The sequence below is a fragment of the Micropterus dolomieu genome, linkage group LG14 (genome assembly GCF_021292245.1).
Source record: "Micropterus dolomieu isolate WLL.071019.BEF.003 ecotype Adirondacks linkage group LG14, ASM2129224v1, whole genome shotgun sequence".
In the NCBI taxonomy this organism is placed as follows: domain Eukaryota; kingdom Metazoa; phylum Chordata; class Actinopteri; order Centrarchiformes; family Centrarchidae; genus Micropterus; species Micropterus dolomieu.
This window is the reverse complement of record NC_060163.1, coordinates 1,281,046-1,292,582: the sequence shown is the minus strand read 5'-3', so window position 1 is coordinate 1,292,582 and position 11,537 is coordinate 1,281,046. Positions and strand designations below refer to the sequence as shown.

Below are 11,537 nucleotides of genomic sequence, written 5' to 3'. Positions count from 1 at the left end.
AAAGAAGCTAATGTGTCCTATGTGCCGGCGTGCTTATATACCCCCTCCGGTTACGCCGTCACACACTACCGTTCTAGTAACACCAATAGGATTGGAGTAGTTTCAGTCATAGTTCAGCCCTGCCACGCCCAGGGGCGTTCCCATAGTGTCGTCACCGACGCAGTTCGAGTTCCCTCGAAGGGGAACATAACATGCTCTGGAGCAGGTTAGCCGTTCAGCACTCAACTTACCATGGCGCTCTACTCCAGTACGAAGTGAACCACCATCGTGGTACTAAAAACCCGGGTTAACTCTGAAGTTATCTGGATAAATAAATCCTGCTCCGTGGTACAGGCGCCTGGCGTCTCTCCCTATACCCTCTAAACAGTTCAGTCTTTGTCGGATTATTGTTGTGTCATGTTGTGTCGTGCACTGTTTCTATTCATGGTGGCGGCTGTGGCTCAGGAGATAGAACGTCCATTAACCAGAAGGTCGGTGATTCGATCTTCTGGTCGAAGGTGAATGTGATGCAGTGAAGTGCTTTGAGTAGTCACAAAAAGCTGCTGTACAAATACAGACCATTGACCATGTCACATGACCCACCTGTATTCTCTGCTGTTGGAATGTTTCCGATTTTGGATTAAGCTTTTGATTGTCCTTCCCTGCATGGAAGCCTGTGTTCCTCTGTTCATTGTAGTTGTGAATAAGAAGGAGGAGGAAGAAGAGGATAAGGGCCCACAGCCCATGACCAGCGTGCCAGCTGCAGGCTCTGACCACATAGAAACATAGAAGTTATAAGGAAACAGTTCCAGTGGAGCGGCAGGACCCTGGAATTAGGAACCTGATCTTCCCCAGCCCAAAAAAGCATTTGAGTGATCTAAGGTTCTAATTCCATGTTTAGACAGTTTCTTTCTGGAGAACAGAAGCAGATGGAAAACACATTTTCAAAAATAAGCTGAATGAAGTTCTTTGTGTTCTTTACGAGCAGCTCCCCTCGTGGAGGTTTTTGGACTATGTGGACAAAAACAAAAAGCAAGTGTGACTTTATTTGTTATATATTGAGTTCTTGTTATGACTCAAGCACTGTGAAGTGCAACCTTGTGCTTTTACAGATGGGTTGACTACCTCAGGTCCATGGGGAAGATGATACCAACTGGCAACTTTTATCTGAGAAACGTTTACCAATTCCTCTGATATTTTAAAGTGCCTCCGCCACACCTCTGCCGCCTCTCCCAAGCTCAGACATCAGGGCGGTCCAGTCAGCCCTGGCCAATATCATCAAAAAGGTTGTCTTGCTCCATTTTGTTGATGAACCCTGTAATACTGGCTCTGTTTGCCATCTTCAACCATTTCCGAGGACTTTCCTACCTTATTTATATTTTATTATTGTTTAATTGTATAAAATAATAATTCCATAATTCATCACAGTGTTAGTGTGAAAAGGCTGTCTTATTTTCTCAAAAGGTCTCCAGAAAGAAGCAGCTCATCAAACAGTTTGATTAATATTTTTATTATTGAAAAAAATAACGAGTTATCAGGATAGTTTAGAGGGACTTTATTGTTTGAGTTCCTCTCTCTATGTACACCGAGGGTATTTTCTGTTCTGCTTCAGGCTCATTAATAACACGTTAAATCCAATAGATCAAAATTCAAACCCTCTTCATAAACCACAATGAGGAGCTCCATTACAGGGCTCATAAGCGCAGACCAGGTACAGTTCCTCACCATGTGTTGACTTCACTCGGACATCTTTCTGTTAGCAGACGACTCACAGAGATCCAACACTGGTAGAAGTGAAGCTGAACTGGACCTGGCACACATTCAAACCTTCAACAGGTTTTGTTTTGTTATTTGTTTGTATGATGGCACCCCAACAATATCATGCCACAAGCATGCACACTGTTTAGCGCTCTGCACATTCTCACCTGAAGTTTCCATTAGGCATCACACGAAGACTCAAAAGTTGTCACCCAGAAGAAAAGTGAGTTGGATTATCACAGCCAATCAGAACCAGACATATTTTCATGTAGTTAGGGAATGCTATTTAGTAAAATGTGTGAATGAAGTCTTTTTCTTTCCATAATGCTTAATTTGTGTCAAAAGGGAAAGACAGTATAGATACTGGATGCATTTCATGTCAGCTTTGAACTGGTGAATGCAGCTAAAGTAGCAGTAAAAGTTTGATAAATGTAGTGAAAGATATTCACTGTGTGAGCTTCTTTTAACTGTTGAGATGGTTCTTCAAACACGCAAACTGAAAGCAAAGGTTTCTGATGGGCCGAGACGACAATACACCTGGACCACATTAAGGAAGCACACTGCTAGTTTAACAATTTACTCTGATTACTGCTGTCCAATTATCAAAGCATCCAACCAAGTTAGAGATTTGTCACCCAGGGAGCCGCTTGCTTCAATGTGCTAAAAAATTCACTAGCAGTTACTTTGAAATTTGCTGCAGCATTTACAGCAGTTGCTCTTGTGTCTATTCTTAGTGGAGTGTCAATAGTGAGAAAGTGATCACATCAAACATCAATGTTTTCTTAAACATTTAGCTTGTTCTTTGGATTTCTCTTTGAATTTGTCCAAATTCTGTAAACTTAAGAGTAACCTATTTATATTGTCAAAACTTAATTGTATTCATTTTGTCATTAGTGAAACAAAGTTTGATTTCTCGTGATGGATGGGACTATGCCTTTAATATGAGAAACCCGGGTTCAATCCCCCACTGTGACCCATCCACCAGTGTGTCCCTGAGTAAGACACTTAACCCCTCGTTGCTCCAGAGGCATGCGACCTCTGACATGTATAGCAATTGTAAGTCGCTTTGGATAAAAGCGTCAGCTAAATTAATAAATGTAAATGTCATGACACATGTATGGAAATGCACGACAAACTCCATCATGAAACTTTTTCAAACGATAAAAAGACTTTCTGGAGAATGTTAAAAGAAATAAGTAAAATATACAAGTAAGCTAACAATGTTTCTGAACAACCAACACTTCATGTGATGAATTAAGTGAATCAGCTGGGCATTTAATCAACTGATCATTTATAGGACTGATTACATGATTTGAGTTGAACTGATACTGCCAAAATGATCTAATCATAGGAAAGCTGCAAAAAGAAGACTATTTGTTGAGTGCAGTGTACAGTTCAGAGGAGAAAGAAATTTGTAAGACATGTCATAAATTGGCTATTTCATTTGTCTGCAGTGCATTATAGACAAATAAAGAACTCCAGTTGGTGCTGGAGTTAAATGATAGAAATCATGTTCTGGCCTCTAACCTGTCCTGGTAATGAGGTGAGCATCTGAAATGTAAACAAATGAACAGAACATATAAAGAGAGCAACATACAGCCAGATCTAACACAGATTCACTTTGACCGTCTCACCTCATCACTGGCTTTGTCAATCTGACATTTTGCATCGTAATTATCAGCAGTTTAAAGCCAGAAAAAAAGTGATGCACCTAAAACACAGTGTGGCTGACCACAGCTGCCCTCATGCTGCACAATCAGGTTGCATTTTCATGAAATCAGTCTGACCCAGTCAGTGTGGTCCATTCTGACACTGTGTTGCTGCAATTCCAACAGGCTGCAGCTAGAGGTCAACATAGGTCCAAATAACCATATTTGTATTTATGCATGCATGAAGCCATTTACTACCAATTGCATATATTTTTAGAACTCGTTTGTCTTCATCTTCCACCTTTTAGGCAGCAAATGGTGTCTATCCACTTCACTGTGGTATGAAAATCAACTGTAGACTTGAAACACACTCGCCACAATGAGCCTTTGAATACTTATAGACCTTTACAGTGTTTAATCCATCAATAAAAAAATATATACTTTACAAAGGGGTATTTTAAATTGATTTGCATTTAAATGATGCATTAAAAATATATAAAAATAATATATATAATATTTTTTTTTTTTTTAATAATTGCCAGTTTGGGCTGCATTATATGATAAAAATCTCTGCAGCCCTACAGCACTTCATCATAATGCTACTTCTTTATACATTTAGCCCAAAACAGTGGCTTCTGCAATTTTAATATTGCATTTCGATCATATTTTGATTAATTGTGCAGACCTAGAATTAATAATTTTATTTCCTTATTCTGGATTCATATGATGCATGACTGAATTTTAACAAAACACTTGTTTTATCTTTAAATTTGATTTTTTTCATTTACTTTTGTGTCTGCCTACCATATTCCACTCTGCAATACATTTGTTTCCATTTACAATTTTCATTTCATCACTGTATTTTGGGGTTTTGTTTCATTTTTAAGTGTCAAAAAATGAAATGAAAACTGTAAATGTGAATGATTAGTTCCTTTCTGATTAGCAGTTGGCACCATGCACGGCAACGTCTGCCTTACGTGTATGAATGTGTTTGAATGGGTGAAAGTGACATGTAAAGAAAGGGGCTAAACAAGTACAGACCATTTACTTTCACTTTTATATTATAGATTTAAATGCAAATGTAATTTTAATTGATTATCTTGCCAACTGATATAATTATATGTATTACACTGTAGAAGCCTACAATTATTCCAATGGCACACTCCAGGCTCCACTATGAACAAAACTTACTTTACTTTGTATTGTTACTGTTGTGTGGTAATTCAGTGCTTCAGACTTCTCCAAATCAGTCTGCATTTAAAACGGACTGTTAAGCAGTTAATTGCAGACATAATGTGGATTGGAAGCTAATGTCTGCCTGAGAGGAGTCTGGAAAAGCCAAACATAGTGTCTAGAGAAAAATGATGCGTAACAAAGGGAATAAACACAGTCCTTAAGAAGGAAACATTTGAATGGACAAAATGCTGGTTCTTCATAACATTAAGTGTAATGTAAGGGACATAGTGGATGTGCTGCCCACCCACACTGAAATAAAAAATTTTAATAACAGTTTTTTCTCACTGATTGAAGAGAGTTAAAGTTGCATCACAATGAGTCAGTCAATCATTAAAACAATGTCATCAACAATGCCCAGAATACAAATGCAAGATATGGTTTATGTTAGTTACCAATTACACAACAGGCTAGAAATACAGAGAGGAGATTCACAAAGCTGCCGGAATGATCAATAATCAATATTCAAAACACAGAGATGACATGGAGACAGCAACAGAAAATAGTGATAGGAAAACCATTCTCTAACTCCTGTAAACAATCATTTAAAGGACTCCTGAACTTTCATAATAATTATTTCGAACAAATGATCAAGTTTATTAAAAAGAAACGTTAGAGAAAATATTGTATACTAATAGTTCGCTGTCTCTTTTGGTTCAGATTAAAATCATAATCAAGTTAATTTACAAAAGATCAGGATTTTCATAATAGTCATATAATTACATCACAAGCTACATAAACTGAAGAGGCCTCTGCATATTATTGGTTAAAATACAAGTAGGTTTGTGGTGTACTGGAGAAATGAGATTTACCCTCACATTTTAAAGCAGCTGCAGCCAGACAACCAGTCCAGAAACCTTAACACCAGACAGTGGCACAAAATAACTGCTGAGCATTTAAGGATGATTAAGTGAAAACAATTTAAAGCAAATGATCTTGCAACACATAGCTGACCCACTGAGTCATCAAAGAATTAAAATGTCTGTCTTATTTGCCCTAGTGTGTAAAAACAGAGCAGTGAGATGGAACATTAGGAGAACATAGGGTTAGACTAATATATAGGACTGACTGCAGATCAGACTGGAGGATCTAAATTAACTTCACATATTTAGTGCTGTCTGTAAAACCTGCTGTGAAAGCTTAAGTCGATAACTTTCAGTTTAGATTGTGCTTCAGTGGTGCATATTACACATTTGGACTATTTAAATCCCCCTGTCTGAAATAAGAGAAATTAAATAGGTGTTGAATTGACCTGAAATGAATCAAATTACTACAAATCAGACAATCCAAGCACAACTTAACAGAACTTGAGCTTGAAGTTTCAACCTAGAAAATGGAAAAAGCAGTTTGACAAAAACAAGGTCCACTGTCCAGAGCTGTCAGCCACATCTTGTGACCTTCAACTATGGATTAAACACAACCTATTAATAAAGGCCATGATATGTGGCAGACAGCTCCAGAAAAACCAACTAACTACACCTTATGATAATGAAGGAATGATTGTAAGAAAACACTTTGTGATCTGAAGACAAGACAAAAAAATGGCAGCAACCAAGGCTGCTTGGGGCTTCCATAAATCATGACAACTAAATGAACGTCACTGGTCTTTGGTCTTCATCCAGTTTCACTAAACCTTTTACATACCTGCCATGAAAAAAAATTAGCATCATTCAATGTATACAGAATATCTGCCTAAAACCCACATTAGTCAACCCTACTAAATAAGAGTTAATCAAGCAACATGAACCAGTTTAGCTGTAGTGTAAAAAGGACCTGCTTACTTCTGTTTTACTAACAACAAGTACCCCCCTCCCCCTCCATTCAATCGCTGTCTTTCTCTCTTTACCATGAGTCTGTCAGTCGACTCCCATTAAAGCAGCAAGTTTCAAAAATCATTTTACTACAATCTTAAAATCCTTATGGAAGTCATATATTAGGTAATATCATGTTAACCAATCACAGCACATTGTGTCGCTTCTCTCAAACAAAAAAACATTTTCAAACAATCATCTCACCAGAATATGTGAGAGAAATGGTAGATTTTCCTATTCTTGCATATAACTTAAAATCAAGGAATAACTAATGTTTAATGCCAGAGTAATGGCACTGATGTCCAACCCACTCGTAAGCAATGTTACCTTTTGATTTAAGTAGTTTTATAAAAACTTGGCAGTACAAGGTATGAACACAATCCCATTCCTAAAACTAGAGCAGATGGAGGGGGACACCAAATAACCGGAATAAGAGAAAGGAGAGCTGATGTGGCAGCCCAACATGTACAACAATTCAAACAGCCATGGTAAAACAGAATACAACGTGTAAGATCATTGTAAGGTTAAGCGGTCAAAAAAATGACGCGAAGGTCAACATTGATGAGATAAGTTCAATCACGATACATGATAAACATTGAGTAAGACTATATAAAACAACTTACCAGCCAGACAGCATGAGGTTCATCTTGCTGACAGGATCAAAGTAGTAATATTAAGCTTTTTCTCTTTTCTTTCTTTTTTTTTTTACAGTAAATTTACCTGAGTTAGATACCTGGAGACAGTGGTTAGAACAAAAACACAAAATGATGACCCGGCTTAAACCTCAACATTCTCCAGACTTCTTATTTTCCCCGATGCTAACACTCTTATCATTGACATATCTGTCAGTTTGACCCTCAAGAGGCCATTCTGAACCCACATTTAGTTTTTCACTTGGTGGTTTCGGTGGAGATGAATGGACTTCTGTTTCCTAGCCCTGGTTTGTTTGTAATTTGACAGTATACTGTAAACCTAAAGGAACCAAATCCAGGTAACCATTTTGGGAATTTGTTAGCTAATTTCCCAAAATGTGGCTAAAAGAAAAATGTTTTGAGTGCTGCAGCAAAATATAATTGCTATTTCTAAGTTTAGGTAGTTTCCTGGTACACTGCATAGTCAAATGCTACACATCTTAATTAAAACACGAACTAAACTTTCTTCACTTTGAACTTTCAGCAGTGAGTGGACCTTAAGATGAGGTGGATGATATGGATAAAATCTTCTATCACAGTACAAATAACTATACTGCAATATAGATTTCTATCTTTAAATAGTACATTTCCTTGAAATTGAGAAACTGTTAGAATAGAGAATAAATGGGAACATTTGCTTTTTGCATAATAATAATAATTTGGATAATAAAATAAGTGAATTGATTAACTGAAGAATCTGGTGTTTCATCACATTGATGCAAAACTCCTGTAAAATGGATATTGCCATAAAACAGTGCTGCTCACTGATTTGCAGCATTTCCCACACTGGACGAATTCAACCAGAGATATTAAAGGGACAGCTTTTACAGTATAAGAGGTATGGCTGACTAATTCATATCATCTCTCGGTATGTATTTAGATATGGCCCTGCCCACCCCTAATTTGAGGTGTTCTGATACAATTTTGACAAATGTCTGCCAGCTAATTTCAGTGCCCATGGTATAAAAGATTTCAAATTGAATGGAGTGTATCTGAGCATCAGTAAACCATGCAGCTGACAATGTTGTGTTTAAGTACAGGGTCGTAATGCCTTCATGGATTGATTAGTGCATGCTGTGCTGCTGATCACAGGGAAAACACAGCAGTCGGCCCTTACTACCTCCACTTAGCTCTCTCACACACTCACACACACACACACTCGACTGATGGAGGACCACAGACAGATGAGATGACGATATTTCTGTTTTCATATTCACTTCTTTGATTCGTCCCTCTGTCCTCTGAAGGTTGCTGTCTTTTGAGGGTTGACATGGAGACAGTGGTTCATTGAGCAGGCCTGGAGGTAAAGAGAAGGCAGGGAGGAGTGAGGGCTCTAGGCAGCATCACAGAAGATCTGCTCCAGCACCTTCAGCAGGTGTTTGAGGCCGTAGATGTAGCCGTGATCGTGGCTCTCGCTCGGGAAAACGTGGGCAAAGTCGATCATCCTGACCTCCACCTCCGCCTCTCCTCCACTCCCCTCTGTTGCGTCGCCCCCCCATCCTTTCAACTCCTCCTCCTCTCTCTTTCTCCTGCAGCTGTCCTTCCTCTCTGCATCCTCACCCTTCCCTTCCAGTTGTGATTTGTTTCCGTTTCCATTCGGTGGTTGTCGCGCCTCGCCTGTCCGTTTCCATGCGGAGTTGTCTTCTTCACACATCGCTGAGATGTTATCTCTAGAAACTGAACTCACTGTCATCCCCACAGCATCACTGTCTCCACTGTTGGCATGGAGATGACCCTTGGCACTGTGGTGTTGGCCGCCTTTCGTTTGGTTGGTGTAAATGGTGGCCAGGCTGTAGTCCCAGGGTGCACACACCTGAATGTTGTTGTTGTTGTACTCAGCCACTTCCTGCCCCACCACTTCCTGTCTTGGTTTTCCCTCCCCACCCCAACCACTATCACTCGCAGATAATAATGTGGCAGTCTTCCCTGCCATTGGGCTGATTGAAGGGGTGCTAAGAAGGGAAGAAAGGGAGGGAGAGGAGGGGAGGCCCTCGTAGACGAAGAGAAGGGAGCTGGCGTAGAAGGCCAGCTGGCGCTGGGACTCAAACCAGTGGAGGATACGCTGCACTCTGCGGATGCTGGCTGACACAGCATCCTTCCTCAGACTAACACCATTATGGAAGAATTTAGCCAGGCCTGGTGGAGAGGAGCGGAGAGAAGAGGCATAAATGCTTGTGTCCGATTGGCTGTTCCTCTGTCAGCACACATGTTAATAAGCATGTGATCACTTGGAGTTATTCTGAAAGGTTCCTTCAACACTTCACTAGCCGTGTTTCCATCAACGTTTTTTAATGCGCATTTTGAAGTATTGCATTAGAAAAGGTTGATGGAAACGGCAAAATTTGGAAAAAATATCCTTAATTTCACATTAAAGTTTTTACGCTCACTTGAGGTGGTTTTGCCTTTGTCGAAAAAGAGTAAATGCGCTAAATGGGAGATGGTAACACATTTTTCAAATAAGTTCTGATGTAGCGAACTTTTAACTCTGATCAGCTGTTTCTGCTGTCTTGCCGGTTGTCCGGTTGTGCAGAGTTCGGCATGCCTGCGGAGAATTTCATGCACCTCGCGGCTAGTAACGCTCATTTTGCTGAGAAAAGAGGTGGATGCAAATCTCAGCAGGTAGCCTTCATCACCTGTTCTGCCGAATTATGCATTCACCTCTTAAAGGTCCTTTTCAGATACTTTGCTCTGCACGCTGATCGAACGGGGTTATCACCGCATCTTTTTGCTGAATCTCAATGAATGCTACTACTACTGAGTGTAATAAAATATTAACAACTCTAAACGTTCACAGAATAAATACTTAAATAAATAAATAACCATTGATGAACCCCACAAAGGATATTATAGCGTTTAAAAGCAGTATTTGGAGGTTTATGCAATTCTCGGCAAGCATGCAAAACTCGGCGAAACACCAGATATTCCCATTACGTGCGGAGACATGGCTGGCAGCAACTTGCTCGCTTGAAACACATTCCTTAGGACCTCGCTCCATTTTTCTAAGATCAATAGTCATCAGGTTCATGCAACTGGTTTTGTTTCTGGTTTGGAACCCATACATCTTATTTATTCCAGCCATGTGTAACGTCAACTACTGACGTAACTACACTTGCTGTAGCCTGGTTTATTTGCTCCAGACCAGCTGATGGAAACGTACATATTTTGCATTTACTTTTTTTTTTCTTTTTTGCAACATTTCAAAAGTATGCTTAAAATTCACATGACAATTGGATGGAAACATGGCTAGTGTCAGTGAAAACCTTTGGTAAAACTATATATTTGTCCCCATTAGTGTGCAATCAGGTTGAAGTTCCCAACGGGATATAAAAACATGAAACACACACATACACACATACCATCTTTAACGGTGTCCTTGGCCAGTCCCCTCCCGTAGTGCTGGTCGTAGGAGTCAAACGTGTCACTGCACACCTTATACACCTGAAATACAGGATTTTATGTTGAGTGTGTTTGTTGTATTTGTGTTGGTCCTTGTCTCTAAAACACAAAGTATGTGTTTATAACTTTTGAGTTTGTATTGCTGAACTACACGCCATTGGGCAAAAATATCTATACAAGATGTCTGTCTGATAGTGCTGTAGCTAAATTTAAGGATGCGATTCCATCAGCTCTAAATTCATTATCAAGTCACAAAGTAACAGAGGACTCCTATGCTAATTTCAGTCCCTCCCAAATCGATCATCTTGTTGATAGTGCTGCAGGCTCGCTGCGAATGACACTCGACTCTGTAGCCCCTCTAAAAAAGAAAATACTAAAACAAAGACGGTTATGGTATAATACTGAAACTCGCAAATTAAAGCAAATATCGCGGAAACTTGAGAGGAATTGGCGTTCCACCAAACAGGAAAATTCTCGTTTAATTTGGCAAGATAGTCTTAAAACTTATAGGAAGGCCCTCCGTAATGCCAGAGCAGCGTACTACTCGTCATTAATAGAGGAAAACAGGAACAACCCCAGGTTTCTTTTCAGCACTGTAGCCAGGCTGACAGAGAGTCACAGCTCTATTGAGCCAAGTATTCCCATAGCTCTCAGTAGTTACGACTTCATGAGCTTCTTTAATGATAAAATTCTAACTATTAGAAACAAAATTCACCAAGACCTGCCCTCAATTGGCACCAACTTATCTCTAAACTCAGGAACCTTAGAAACAGCTGTAAAACCAGATATATGTTTAGACTGCTTTGCTTCCCTCAATCTTTACCAACTAACTTCAATAATTTCTTCATCTAAACCATCAACCTGCCTCTTAGACCCATCCCGACTAGGCTGCTTAAAGATGTTTTACCCTTAGTCAGCACTTCTATACTAGATATAATCAATCTATCTTTATCAACAGGCTATGTACCACAGTACTTTAAAGTAGCTGTAATTAAACCTCTTCTGAAAAAGCCCAAACT

The 11,537-nt window shown here is 39.4% G+C and overlaps 1 protein-coding gene and 1 long non-coding RNA gene across 6 annotated transcripts in view; both read right to left on the bottom strand.

Annotated features, from left to right (window-relative positions):
• The window catches only part of LOC123982742, a 28,535-nt gene extending 27,820 nt beyond the window's left edge, over window positions 1–715 (bottom strand). The window contains exon 1 of the long non-coding RNA XR_006828051.1: window positions 583–715. This is a non-coding gene — a long non-coding RNA (uncharacterized LOC123982742). The remainder of the gene's footprint in view (window positions 1–582) is intronic.
• Window positions 716–4,982: 4,267 nt separating this feature from the next.
• ipmkb (inositol polyphosphate multikinase b) overlaps window positions 4,983–11,537 on the bottom strand; it is a 34,704-nt gene continuing 28,149 nt past the window's right edge. For all 5 annotated transcript variants that reach the window (XM_046069310.1, XM_046069311.1, XM_046069308.1 and 2 more), the window contains 2 exons: window positions 10,479–10,560; window positions 4,983–9,258 (listed from right to left, as the gene is read on the bottom strand). In XM_046069310.1, coding sequence (XP_045925266.1) covers window positions 8,456–9,258; window positions 10,479–10,560 — 885 coding nt within the window. In that variant the 3' untranslated portion in view covers window positions 4,983–8,455. The remainder of the gene's footprint in view (window positions 9,259–10,478; window positions 10,561–11,537) is intronic.